The 14984-nt window shown below is 41.4% G+C and overlaps 1 protein-coding gene across 1 annotated transcript in view; it reads right to left on the reverse strand.

Annotated features, from left to right (window-relative positions):
- Positions 1–14984, reverse strand: part of LOC117468927 (kinase suppressor of Ras 1-like) — a 37175-nt gene that overhangs the window by 7452 nt on the left and 14739 nt on the right. The window contains 15 exon segments of the mRNA XM_034113301.1: positions 63–194; positions 345–478; positions 980–1076; positions 1192–1388; positions 3045–3161; positions 3163–3285; positions 4184–4238; positions 5117–5174; positions 5301–5475; positions 5576–5688; positions 10301–10362; positions 10464–10547; positions 11484–11550; positions 11654–11790; positions 13707–14070. Coding sequence (XP_033969192.1) covers positions 63–194; positions 345–478; positions 980–1076; positions 1192–1388; positions 3045–3161; positions 3163–3285; positions 4184–4238; positions 5117–5174; positions 5301–5475; positions 5576–5688; positions 10301–10362; positions 10464–10547; positions 11484–11550; positions 11654–11790; positions 13707–14070 — 1915 coding nt within the window.

A 14984-nucleotide genomic window follows, 5' to 3' on the forward strand; every position in this document is an offset into this window, starting at 1 on the left:
AACGTCAGTCCCAAAGGCACATTTTAATTGTATGCACAATGAATGAATGTGAATGTGAATACCCAAATGCATAGACGTCAGCAGCATTGGAGAAGGGAAGCTGGTCCTCTTCCACCTCCGGGCTCATCTCTCGAACAATCTCTGGAGACAGGTAGTAGATCCAGCCCTGAGGTATCCTCAACACATTCTTTCTTCTAACACACACACACACACAGACACACACACACACACACACATACACATACACACACACACACAGTACTAATGAACACTGGTTTGCCAGAGGTACAGATCATTAGATATAGAGATACAGATTACAGCGGATCATTTCGTGTCTCTCCTACCTGCCTTCCTGAACCACTCCTGACATCCCAAACAGGCCAAAGTCTGTGATGACCACCTTGTTGGTGTCGTAGAACACGTTCTTGGACTTCAGGTCCTTGTGAATTATTCCCTTGGCATGCAGATAGCCCATTCCCTGTAATAGAGAAAAAAAGGATGTCAAAAGTCCTTGTTACTGTTTGTGACTAGAGAGTTGTTTTTTTCATTGGATTACTGGCTGGGCAACAAAGTCTGAATCGTTTTGTTACAATACAAAGTGGCTTTAAAGGGGACATATTCTGCTCATTTTCAGGTTCATATTTGTTTTTTGTTCCTCTACTGTGACATGTCTTTTTGAGAGAAAATAAATACTTAAATTTAAGGATTAAGGATTAATAGTTGTTTTATTTTTGTACAGGTGTGGGCCAATTGTGATGGCAGTATTTGATCCGTGTAATACTTGTGAAAAGTGCATAATTCAGTTATATATTTTTGTTATTACAATATACTTTCAACATTTCAAAAAGTATTTCATTAAATTAAAATAGGCACAGAAATAAATACTAATGTTTCATTTGTAACTGAGACACATCCGTGACATATTTAGTGAGACATTTAGTATTCATAGATTATAAGTAATCGTCATAAATGTGCTTACCTTTACAATATCCTGTGCAATCTGCCTGATCTTATTGATGTCTAACAGGTGACCTCGTTCTCTTACAACAGAGTATAGAGTCACACCTTTACAGAAGCTGCAGGAAAAACACGGCAACATGGTTACTAAAACACACAACACATCACACGTACTCCTACAAAGAATACATATTGCCATACATGAGTCTGTGTTGGGAACTAGAGCAGCTGTACCTGGTGATGATGGCCAGGTGTGGGGGGGCCATGCAGGCGCCCATGAACAGGATGACGTTCTCGTGCCTGGTCTGCCTGTAGTTCATCACCTCCTTCTTGAAGAGCTTCAGGTGGTCCTGGTTGTTCCCGTCCACCTCCATCAGGCGGATGGCCACCTCCCCGTGCCAGCGGCCCTTATGAACCTTCCCCCAGCGGCCCTGGACAACCACAGGGTCAAAATGTGTCTGCTGTGTCGGACCCACATGACATTTATTCTGTATATGTCCTTAGTATCATGCTATGCACCGCACCAATGGAACACACTTCCAGAAAACCTGAGGTCTTCACCAACGCTGAGTTCTTATAAGTCGAGGCTAAAAACATTTATCTTTACAGCTGCTTACCCAGAAGTCATTTCACTTAGTTTTATCCCTACCCTTCTTGCAACACCTACTGTTTTTACAATGTTGTTTTTCAACTATTCTGTATCTCTTTTACGCATTGGTTTTTATGAATCTTTTATTCCATTGTGTTTATTTATTGTTCCTTTCTTTTGTCTTCCTATTGTGTGTTAATGTTGATGTAAAGCACTTTGAATTGCCTTTGTTTCTGAAAATGTGCTATACTGTATAAATAAACGTACCTTACTTTACCTTACCTGTGTCTCAATACACCTTTAGCTCTACTAGAATTGGCTAGTTTGAGTGCATAAGTACGGCACAATGGAAATGCGGTGCACTGAGAACGCTGATGGTGCTCTCATAACGTACAAAAGGTTTTGTTTTCAAGCCCCCAGGAAGTTAGCCAGTTGTTGAAGATAATTTAGTGGCAAAACGGTGGTTCTTCAACATCCCTGTCAGTCATGTGACGTCATTAGGCCCAGAAATACTTGTTCTCATTGATTAACATTGGTGAAGATACATCTGTAAATCTACCACACAGTAGGAATAGGCCTTAATTCATTCATTTGGGCCTAAAGTTGTAAAATGTGCTAAAAACTGAGTCTGAGTTGTTTTCCCGCTCCATTTGACTGAGCCGAGACCAGGGATGAAGTTGCTGTGACGGAGTGGATTGGCAGCAGGGCTTGGAAAAAGAAAAAACTAGTGTGCGGTCTCTATGGGCTTCATGGATGGGGAAAACGTTGGAAGATCCAAGTATTTGTGTTCTTAAACAAAAAAATGAGCCACTGAGCAATTTTCATGAGAATGATCTGGGCCCTGCCTCAGACCAGATCTCTTCACACATCAATGTCTGGAACACCGGACACTTTCGCTATCAAAGACCACAATCTTGGCTACTTAACCGAAGTAGCACAACCAGCCATTGCTAATGGTTGCTCCTGTGAACACAGCAATATGCCAGATAATATTTTAATATGTGGGCTTTTTCAAAATACTGGTGTTGAACAGAGGCCAACGTTAATTGTATAGGGTTGATTGAGCAGTCTGTACACAGAACAATAACGTTGCATATTGCTACAGCTCTGGAACAATTAAGAGACAGCTCCACATGTTTTCTTAAATCTCAATCTCTACATGTATGGCAGCCATTCCATTCCAGTGTCTGTTGAATTCCAACACAGAGAAATGTTGTCAGTAGTTTATAGAATAAAATAACACAAATGTCATTTTACTCAAACACATACCTATACATAGTAAAACCAAAGTGGTCTCTTAATTTTTCCCAGAGTTGTATCTAGCTATCTAGCTAGCTAGGAAGCTTGGTAGATATCAGCGGCAAATGTCAGTTCTGGTGACAGCAGAAATATTCAATTTGAGACAACACTACACAGTTTAAATTGTTCACAGTAAACGACATGCAGTGCACTAAGAGAAGTACTCTAACTGAGGAATAGCATTAGTGTGTGTGTTCACCTGGCCAATGAGCTCTCCCAGCTCCAGCTGCTCGTACGGGATGTCCCACTCCTGCAGGTAGACGCTGGTATGGCTGGCCATACGAGATAACGGCCCCCTCCGGCGGCCAACGGCCCCCCCGGCGGCAGATGGAAGAAGGCAGTTCCTCCAGCCCGTCCGCATCCCCCTCCTCAGGGGAAAAGCTCTGGTTTGTGTCGCCATCTTCGCCTGCTTCCTCATCTTTAGCTGGGTAGTCTTCCTCCTGGAACAAAGAACACAATAATGGAAGTGACCATGGACTGTTGAGTAATCAAGTGCTTTGAGGGGGGAAAGGATCTCATAAAAAAAGAAATGTGAGAAATATAAATAAAACTAATGGAAGTTGAAGAACAACCCTTGCAGTTGATACAGTGGCATAGTATTAGCAGCATGGGCTCTTTGAGTACAATGTAACAATCCTAATGGTTCTCTTCCAGTGTACAGTGTAGTGTACCAACATTTTAATGATTTATTTCATCATTTTATAAAATTACAATATTATATACGTCACTATTTTAAGTTAAACCAAATACAGTCCAGTTTTTACAGTACAAAATACTGTGAATATTGTGAATTATTGTGAATGTTTGCACATGTCTTCACAATGATACCTATTTCAAAACTCTTCCAATTTAAATTCAGATATACTGTACATATTTTATTATATTTTCAGAGTAATTTGTCTCATTAAATAGATTGATAATAGTTCTATGTTTGCATCTTGTTTTACTAAATTAATTAATTCTTCTTACTGTGTTTATATATGCACCATTATAAAGCAGAGCTAATTCCTTACGTTTAAACCTACCTAAGAATTCTGATTATTTACTTTACTTTGTGCCTATGTATATATTGTCCTGTAATAATCTTTTTCTAAATAATGTTTAATGTAAAGCTTTGGTACAGATGTGCTCTATTAAAACTGTATTTGATGGCATGACTTCGGGTTGGTCAGGCTCAGAGACACAGCTCCTTCACAGAACACTTCATATGACATAACAAAGTAATGTGCTCTACATCAGTTCATTTGCAAGTGCTGTGAACCACAACGCCCAAGCAAGTCATTCTTTTCACTTCCTGTTTGTGGTAATGTAACTGTGTGAGTGAGGGCCAGTTCTCACCCCCCCTCGCTGCGTCGCTGACAGCTGTGTGTCAGTGAAGGCCACCTGCGACAGTCTGAGAAAAGAGAGACGGGAAATAGCAACATTAATACATATATCTATACTCCACTGTATGTGTTGTAATATACGTGTTCATATGAATATTTTACTTTTTTATTGCACATTTGTTATTAATCCTTTTATGTTTATATCAATATTTGATTTCTCTATTTGATTTATCTTTTATTTATTTAATTTTAAAATGGAGCAACTGTCAAGTAACCCAATGTCCTCGGGATTAATAAAGTATTCTAATTCTCCGAAAGTAAATGTGGCATTAAAACAAAATGTTACTATAACTTCTTGTGTTATGTAAATATCTTTATTTTTATGTTATCATTTATTGCATAAACTTATAAAAAAACGTTATATTATTATTCATATTTGTTTAATATTCTTAAAAATAATATTTTTGCTTCTTCTATTTCACTTAAAAATTGAGCATCCGTCACAAAACCACATTTCTTCTGGGATAAATAAAGTAAATGTGTATACACTGACCGATCTATGTTTTTTAACATTAATGCACATACATTGGATATTTCCTATTGTTTTATTAGATGGATGGATGGATGGATGGATGGATGGATGGATGGATGGATGGATGGATAGATACTTCATTGATCCCCAATTGGGAAATTCTTGTGTTATAGGAGCAGCAGTGATTTTAGGCATTACAATATTTAAACGAATAAAGTATACAAAAATAAACAGCACATTTTAATATGTAATATAAACACATCTGCAGTAGAAAAATATATATCACAAATAATACAAAATATAAAATATTCCGGATAAATTAAAATGATCTATAAAAGACTAAATGAAAGATTATTATTCGAAGTATGATAAGCTAACATCAGCCAGTATGGTTTCTGTGTTGCTTTCCCTTACCCAGACTGACTGGAGCTGCCAGCATGTTGAACAGCAGTGTGTGTGGACTCAGGAACATCTGGTGGAACATCAGTCAACATTCATCATTTCATACTTTCTACTTTATTAAGTCAGAACGGAGGATGTGCAATGCTAAACGTTTAAAAGGCTTCAGACAGGTGAATACATCTCAACAGGTTAGGACCTGGGAAGTTGAAGCGGCTGTCCCGGGAGGCCTGTGGTGACGGGTTGGATGGGGGGGTGGTGCTCACACTGGGGGGGTTGTTGTGCTGGAAATGTGCCGGGGAGGAAGGTGTGGAGGAGGTGGCGGATGATGGGTTACTGCTGGAGTCCAGCTGGCTCAAACTGGGGGGGTGCTCCTGCGTACACACACACACACACACACACACACACACACTTAATAACTTTGAGAACAGCAACAGATTGTCATACAAAAGAAACGTGTGCTCATGTGCTTACCCTTTTGGTTATTGCCTTAGGTAAAGTGCCGAACTGCAGTGGGATCATTACTGTGTGATCAATCCGGTTATTGATATCTGACGGCACTGACTCTGCCCTCCGCATCCTGGGCACTGCAAATCAGATCAAAACATTGGTTTAATTACATAACATTGAATATTAAAGGTCCCCTATTATACTGTTTTTCATCAATATATGAATGGTCTCAGATATATACAAAACATGTCTCTGAAGTGTTTGGCTCCAGACACCAAACAGATCATTGCAGCATCCCATAATCCCCTCTGTTTCAGCCCTGTTTCCAAAGTGCTGATTCTCTGTCTGTTACTTTAGATGAAAATAAGGAGCCACTCCCCACGCCCCTCTGAGAGATATTTGGTTAAAAAGAACACAATAGCCGCGTTCACACCGGAGTACTTTCACCGTACTTTTCGCGTTTTAGTTCCGTGAGTACCCCTTATGTCGCGTTCACACCAAAAATCGTACTTAATCTCGGGTACTTTTACCCCCATTTTTAGAGCCCGCTGGGAGAGCGTACTTTTCTGTCGGTGAAAAGTGCCCCAGTGCTGATTGGCTGGGCGAATTGCAAACCACGCCCGTACAACTGTGAAAATGTTGTGTGGAGACGCCATTGTTTTTCCTCGCTACAAAAACGGAGCGTTGGGTTTATTTTTTAAAGCAGTTATGGCAAGCATCAAGAAATGATGAGGAGGTGTCGGCGCTTCTGGAGATCTACGCCTAGGACGCGACCCAGGGAATGCTACTGTAGCCAGTTCAGTAGCTTTCACTCGACCTGGGAATGTCCACAGCCCCACGGCACACACCGGCTAAAAATAAAGAAACTCGGGCAGGACTACAAACGGCGGATTCAGTGGCCAACGATGACGACCACGACGAAGGTAAAATCAGCTACATGCACTGGGGTTTTAATCTGCACAATAATGGTCTCAGATGTACTTTTATTTGCTCAGTAGATCAAGCTAGCCATGCTAGGCTGAATAGGCTAACACCGGCCCCGAGCTAGCTACATCTAGCTAGCTAGATATTCTCGGCCGCTATGAAAACGTTTTGACTTGTGAATAACTGTGCAGTGTTTCTGTAATTTGCTTCGCAAAGGTACACACACTGTAACTTTGTCTTGAAAGAACGTTACGCATCATGTTTATGTTTATTTCCTTCTTGGTACAATTATGAAACAGCGTGAAAACTAGAGCTAGAGGTCACATGACTTCCGGTAAGAAAAACTTTAACAACATTAGACAAAGTTCAAGCATACATGAAGCACTCTTCAAAAAGGAACAATCCTCCGTGTTTGAACCTCTTAAATCGCTGCATAGCCGATTTATTTGGACTGGATTATCCCAGAGAGTCAAAAGATTCTTTAGAACACAGTTTCAGATTTGTGAAACCTTAATTCTATTTGTGAAAACACATTCCTAGTATGTTGTAAAACTACATGGCGACTAAACAGATCTTGTATCTTGCTTATTTTCCCCTCTTAGGAAAGCAGACACGGGATGCGAATTTCTTTGACACCGCCCAGGCGTTGGAGGACCGGCGTGCCGTGGTGAATGAGTCGCTGCGTGGAGATCAGATGGTGCTGTTCACCAAGGCCCAGGAAACGGAGGACAAGATGCTCACCTCGATGGAGCGCCAGGCAGAAGTGTTCAAGCAGCAGATGGAGCGCCAGCAGCACCAGGATGAAGTGTGGGCGCTGCGCCATGAGGAAGCGTCGGCGCAGCGCCAGGAGCGGCAGGATGAGCGACAAACTGCATTTAATAACTGTTTATTTGGTATAGTTTTTGTAAATACTGACACACGACACACAACTTTGCACTACGGTGTGTATGCTGCTGAGAATATTACACTTACACTTACACTTAATGTGTCTATTAAGTATTATTCATCATTATTACCGAGGCAAATAAAGCACATGCCTGGAAGCAGAGTTGAAAATGGGGTCAGGTTTAGGTCAGTCGTGTTTTGTTCTAACATTGCCTCTGGATAAAATCATCAAGGGTTTGTTAGGAGTACTGGGAGCTGAAATGGCCCATCTCATACACACATTCAGACATCAAATGTCTAAATGCAGCAAATTCTCAGTAAAATGTGAATAAACACACTTAACAAGCCTAGTGCACAGGGCTGGTTTGTAGTGTTAGCACTTATGAGCATGCAGACAAAGTGGATGCTTAGAGCACCTCTTTGAAAAGTAACATTTGGGGAAACAACACTTATTTTTAAATTGTGGAAAAGAAAACACAATGTGTTCATGAGATTGATGGACCAGTTTTTGAGTGCTCAAAAATGTCAGCTGTTAAATCCACTGCATAAATGCAACATTACAAAATATTAACTGCAAGTATCTTTTAAAGATCTTTATGTGCCTAGATAGTTGCATTGTGCCTGACACTGGGACACCAGTGGGAGAGTTTATTTTATATTGTTATTACTGTTATGACTTTATTTTATATATAATGTTTACTGACATGTACAACTGACACTTTATTTACATTTAAAATTGTTCTATTTAATGTTATGTCTTGAGAGTGCAATAAAGAAAACCGACATGGCGATTAAGCTTATTTCTCCTGACACTTTATCTTTAGTGACCTGTGTAGCATCCTATACATCACATGTAAGTGATTATTCTGATACCATCATGTTTCATCGGTTATAAACTGGCAAAGCTTTATTTGTCATTTATTTATCATCAATGTTGCAACCTTGTGGGGGAATGGCAGCGGCACATACACAAATATGATAATTTATATCATTTTAAATATTATTTGACCTAAACTTTTAATTCCCCCCCATTTCACACAACATGGAGTCCACTATGGGCCAAAACTAACATGTATGTTTGCATAGTGTTTATGGCAGACGGATGCAGTGGGTCTCAGGAAGATATATATATATATATATCATTAAGGTGGGTTTGCTGCTGAGACTATCCCTACACCTGGGACAGTTTATTTTATATTGTTATTACTGTTATTATATAGTACAACTGACACTTTATTTTATATTGACAATGTTTACTGACATGTACCACTGACATAAACCGACATGGCGATTAAAGAGATCCTGTATCAGCCATCCTACGGTGAAACATGGCAATCATGTGTGCTTTCCGTCGGCCAATCCTTTTCCTACAGCTTTTGAACTGCCTTTGATGCTGAAGAAAACTTTGCGATTATAGCATTCGACGTGTGGCGGCTCCGGATTTTTGTCGGACGCCTAATAGGCTCAGGCTCTGGCCGCATTAACGAAGTTACAAAGCTGTATAACATGAGCACAAACAGCACAACTTCAGTCGACTCCATCTCCATCATCCATCCATGTCTGAGGTCGGAAGGTAAACAACAGACAGTATACGCGGGAAGTTTTTCTTTTTCTTCTTCTTCTCTTGTTTTGTAGCGGATTGCAAACAACTTTAAGGTGCTTACCGCCACCTACTGTACTCGCCGTGAAGTGGTTTGTGGCCTGCCAGTAAAGCCAACGCAGAAAAAGAAGAAGTGACGTCAGCGGCTCATTTGCGTAATCTTCCCTCAGGGAAAAGTACTCCGGTGTGAACGCGATCTGTACTAAGTGCCCTGGGGTTAAAAGCGCCGGGGCACTTAGTGCCGGCACTAAGTACAGGAAAGTACTTGGTGTGAACGCGGCTAATGGTGCTCTAGGAGGAGATTCAGGTGATAAGGGGGGGGGGGGGGTTACCCTGGTTGGTGATTGGCTAATGGTTACACAAGCCAAAAAATCGTTATGACATCATAAAGTGGCCAAAATCTGATCAGCTCATTTTCAGACAGGTTTTTATATAAATGGATCAGGACAAAAAGTGAGCGAATCTTTTTTCCTGAGACTTTCAGAATCTCTTTACGCAGAGGGGACACATGTTGATGTATAAAAGACATGAACAAGTGGATTTTGCATAATAGGTGACCTTTAAAGGTTCACACATTTTCTAGTCTATTTAGGGCCTGTGTCCACATAGCGCCTTTTTTCTGAGCGCCCGTGTGGTTTTTTAAATGTTTAATGAGAAAGATAACGCATGTTGCCTCGAGACAAAAACACAGTGTTTTTTTTTACGCTCTATTTTGGTTTGTTTGCTCGATTGTTTGGACTCGACACCGTTTTATCTTATCACAGAGGCGACAGTGACGTCACTTTCAGACGGAAACTGAGGTAATAGCACAAATAGATGTATACAAATAATGTCATTATATCTATGTCAAAGAAACTTAAATAAAAGCACCGGGAACATTTCTGGATGAATCGCTTGGTGGAGGCTCTACCCAGCGCTTTTTCTCCCAGAAAATAACACAATGTGGACACAGGGCCTTAAAAAGATATACACAGATCTGTATGTGCATTAAAAAGAGTTCTGCTTCCTGCACTCATACCGTTATTACAAGATCACTTCCTTATGCACTGCCAATCGCATGATGCAATACCCACAGTTTACGATTGAAAACAGATAAGAACTTTTTTAGTACATCCTTTGCTTTTGGTTTAACCATCGAAACTCGTGTTAGCTATATTCCCATCAAACTAAATATAGTCAGTTTGTCAGAGTTGTATAAAGCAACAATCTGTCCAATTCAGTTCGACTCTTCAGATGCTATGTGCTGAGATACACGTCAAATAAAAAATAAACTTTCCCTGACAATTACATTTCAAAAGAAGAAAAAATGGAAGAAACAGAAGGCGTTGCGTGATGCTTACATGTGAGAAATGATATCCGACAGGAGGGAGCCTCTTTGGTGCATTTGTTGTGGCACTTTAACCTGTGAGCAGATGGTTATGACGTGAGACCATTGCAAGTGGAAGTATTAGTCAAACAGAGTATGGGGGGGGGGGGGGGCAGGGCTATTTTTAGGATTCTTACTTGCAGTGTTTGCACTTGACGCCAAACATCATGCTCTTGCGACACACTTGGCACGTCTGGGAGAGCCAGGACTTGGTAGAAAACCTACAAAATACAAAACATTTGGTCTTTGAAAACAATCAGATGAACTAACCTAATGCCAATTCAGCCTTTACTTCAGTGACTGCAATACCACACACAGTCAGCTCTATATACATGTATTTTTGGCTTTGGGAAAATAGCCTGCCCACAATAAAGTTTGCTCTTAAAGAGGCCATATTATGCTCTTGGGGGGTTTCCCTTTCCTGTATTGTGTTATATAGGTTTGTGTGCAAGTAAATGTTCTGCAAAGGCTAAAATCCCTGTGTTCCCTCCAGAGGGAGTTTCTCTCCCACACACTCCCCCCCTGCCTGAAACGCCTCAATTAGACTCCTTTGTTGACTACCGTAACATAGTGACATCACTATGTAACACTCACACTTCTATTGGCTAGCGCTTGTATACATGTACGTGATAGGCTTAGGGGTGGGACATTTCTGACACATCTTGAAGCGGTTAACCAATCACAACCGAGTCGGCCAGCTAACCAATCAGAGCAGACTGGGCTCTGGTTTCAGACAGAGGGTGAAAAAAGGTGCTGCAGCACAGGCAGTATGAGAAAAATAAAGAGCTTTTTGAACATTAAAGCTTGGAGACATGTCACTGTAGAGGCACTACATACAAATATGAACCTGAAAATAAGCAGAATGCTTTTTTAAGTATCTTGCCCAAAACGTCACCATATTGACACAATGAACTTGGTATCGAACCACTGACACTTTGATTGGTATACATCCATTCGGCCCCTGAGCCACAAGTATGATTTTTATTTTATAATAATGCAAATGTCTAAGCTAAACTTTACTCTAATGAATCCTTTTTTGAGTGTTGACACTACTATAACAACAGAATCTACAGCATAATTAATATAACCTTGTCAAATAAAATAGTCTATTCTAAACAGGACAGTGGGGGGGGGGGGAGGTGGTGGTGATCACTGACCTGTGAGTGACAGCCAGGCCAATGTCTCTCCTCATTGTCTGAGGGGAACCCCTGTGCATGGAGACATCTGTGAAGAACATAGAATGTGTCAGAAACTCAAAGGAAAAGAAGCAGAATCACAGCAGAACAAAGAGAGGAGGAACCAGAGCAGATCCGTGAAGGACACTCACTGTCCATCATGTAGGGGGCTGAGGCCGGGACGGGGCCAGGTGTTCGGGCAGAGAGCGGGGGGGAGCGCAGCGCCGAGTCATCAGGAGTGTTCCCGTTGATGTGAAGAGCCCCCAACACTTTGTTCCTCTTACCGCCTCTGCAACACAGAGAGCAACGAACATCTACTACAGCAGTCCTTCATCCTGAGAATACACAACTGTCACGTCATCGCTAGCATTGGTGCCATAGTCAGGGATACATATTGATATGTTTCCCTTCATTTGTGTGTGTGTCAACGCCAAATTACAGAAGGTCCTGCATTGGAGACTGTGTTAGACAGGGTTATCAACTTAATGACAATTTTGTAGTTCGTACATTTGTATACGTAGTAGGTCTACACATTTGAAGTGTGTCCTTTGGGTTGGCATTACAGAAAAGGTAATAAACTCATATTGGCTAAAAATGTACAATGTTAAGCCCATAGACAGCATGAATGAAAAAAGTCGCTCTGCTTCAGCCAATCGGCTTGCTACTCCCTTACTGCGAAGTGGAACCAGGTACACCCCAACAAAGACATGCCCTTGGCTACCCTGGCTCCCAAATGGTGGAACAAGCTTCCCCCTGATATCAGGACAACGGAGAGTCTACATATCTTCTGGCGCATACTGAAGACCCACCTGTCTCACTTATACGTTGGCGAAAAAAATAACTTATGCACCAGCACTTACAATGATATTGCTTTTTGAAGTAAATATGTCAGCACTGTTCTTGTTGTCATTAGTTTGAATCTCTGTGGTTTATTGCACTTATTGTAAGTCGCTTTGGATAAAAGTAGGTCATGTAATGTAAAAGTATTGTGTGCAAAGCTGACATTTTAGGCAGATAACCACACTTTTATTAACTAGAAATATTTGTATATATATTTATATAGTTGTGGTAAAAACATTGTTGATTTCCTTGGTCAGCAGTAGCTCAAGGACTTGTTTTGGGAACCGAAGGTTTGCCGGTTCAAGTCCTTATCGGACCAAAAAATATAGGAGTGTGGACTGGTAGCTTGAGATGTACCAGTTCACCTACTGGGCACTGCCGAGGTGTCCTTGAGCAAGGCATCAAATCTTTGTGAGAGGGAAAAACTGAATTTCGGGATTATTAAAAATTGACCTTAATCTTGATCTGAACAGGGGGATTCATGGTCAAATATATCAATTTATCCTGCTTTCTTAATTCATACCGAACAGCAAGGTTTGGCATCTGTTGTAGATTTTTTGAGTATTTTTTGGGAGGTTTTGAGACTTTAATGAAGCTCAGCGCAAGTTCAACCAGGAAGACCGTCTTTACTCTTCATTTACTATTTCCATGTTACTACTCTCTCTCCTCTCAATAAGTTATCGGGGGCGTCACTCCCCAGATTAACCAATCACTTCGCTTTATTCCCACAAGCCTATCATAGCGCTCTGCTAAACCTTTAAAATCTGCTCTCCCCCCTCTGACAGCTGTCATTTCAGGTGACTCGACGCAACCCTCCTCCACCCCTTTTCACCTCCTGTCCCTCTGACTCCAGGGTCAAGCTAAGCCCCTCCTCTTCAGACCGACCCCAACCATCCATTCACCACCACCAGTGTCAAGACCCCAGGGGGTTTCATCGGATCGGTTCTCCCCTCCCGAATGATACTCCTGCACAACGGGGCCTAATCGCCAAAACACCATTACATTCATTTGTGTATCCCTGGCAATAAATATGTATTCTTACATCAAAACCGTCTCTCCGGATTGAACTATAGAAAGTAAAATGTGACAGGAAGTGAGAGTACAAGCTGAAGTCGCCGCATTTGCCGCAAATGGTCACTTCATTGACTTGAGGACAGTATGTCTGACTAAAACATTTTTAAATATCATCTTCTGGAGATCACAAATATTAGAATTGAAATATCTGAGGCTATACCGGAATGCCATGACTTCTTTCCCGCCATTTTTATTTCTGTTTGATATTTGGCAGCTGAAAGGTAATGCACATTTCAAACAGGAGACTCTGATCTACCATAAACACACGACTGCAGTAACTCTTAGACCCACCTGTGTGTAGCCGGAACCTCGATGCGGTTGGCCAGCTGGGACTCCTGACTCTTGCTCCTGGGCAGGGTGATGTTGGGGAGGAGCTGCAGCAGTTTGCGGGAGGCTGGCGGGGGGGTCTGGGAGGGCAGGGCAGTGCGTGCCTTCGAGGCTCGAGAGGCTGGAGGGGTGTTGGGCAGGAACGCGTCCTCAGCCAATGAGATAGGTTTGTGATCTCCTGAACATGGTACCACTGATATGGAGATGGAGCGGCCGTGGGCACTGGTTGGTGGAAGGGGGGAGGAGGGGCTGACAAAGCCAGAGGGGGGGCTAATGGGAGAGAAGGCATCACTGTCCTGTTGGGGCTCAGAGCTGCGTCTCATCTCACCTGAAAGGTCAAAGATGACAAATAAGAGAGTAGAACATATAGAAACAATGAAAAGACAATAAACAAAATTGTTTAAATGTAAAGAAACTGCCAGCTATGTTAGCACAAAACGAAGTAATATAGATCTCATTTATTTGTTTTGGTGGCATCCAGCTCTTGAGGTAAAAAAGACATTCAGATTTCCATTGTCTCCAACTTTAATGGTTACAAACAGCAGGGTGTCATCAGAGTACAGATTGATATCAATACAATGCTTTGGAAATATGTGGCTCGGCCAATGGGCAGCAAATGAAAGATGTACTCAAAACTCTTAAATGTTAAAAAAAAGTATATAAAACTAGTGTTTTCATGCCAAAGTTAAACTGCTAAGGGTGTCCCAAGTATGCTCAACAACTCAAAACCAACACACATGTAGAAAAACATCCAACCAAAGTTACTTCTTAGAGTCAGTTTTTTGTTTTTGTGGGAAAGCCAAATGTTGTCAACTTGACATCTTTGGTCAAGGACATATTAAAGACTACAATTCACCACAGTGGCAGCCTTTTAAGAGACACAGATAAGAGCAACCTATCTCTAAGACGCAGTCGAGACACAGTTTTTAATCGTTAATTTTTTAGTATACACACAATGTGGGGGAAACTTCTGAAGCAATTGGAAACAGGACTCAGAGAGACACGAGGAGAGCTGGAGCTTTGATGGCAAACACTGATGGTTTATTTGGAGTTACGGCCGGAGAATTGACAAGACAGGTGGTGTGTCACGAGTTGACACAGTGGTTGCCAAACCAATTCTGAAGAACTCTTCTGTAGTTCGAGGTTTTAACTAGTTCGGAGTGTAATAATCAACATTCTTTATCAGTGAGACTAAACAATTATGGACCCTAAATCTAACTAGAGCTCTCGTCCATAGGAAAG

This window comes from Trematomus bernacchii, unplaced genomic scaffold (assembly GCF_902827165.1).
Source record: "Trematomus bernacchii unplaced genomic scaffold, fTreBer1.1, whole genome shotgun sequence".
Taxonomy (NCBI): domain Eukaryota; kingdom Metazoa; phylum Chordata; class Actinopteri; order Perciformes; family Nototheniidae; genus Trematomus; species Trematomus bernacchii.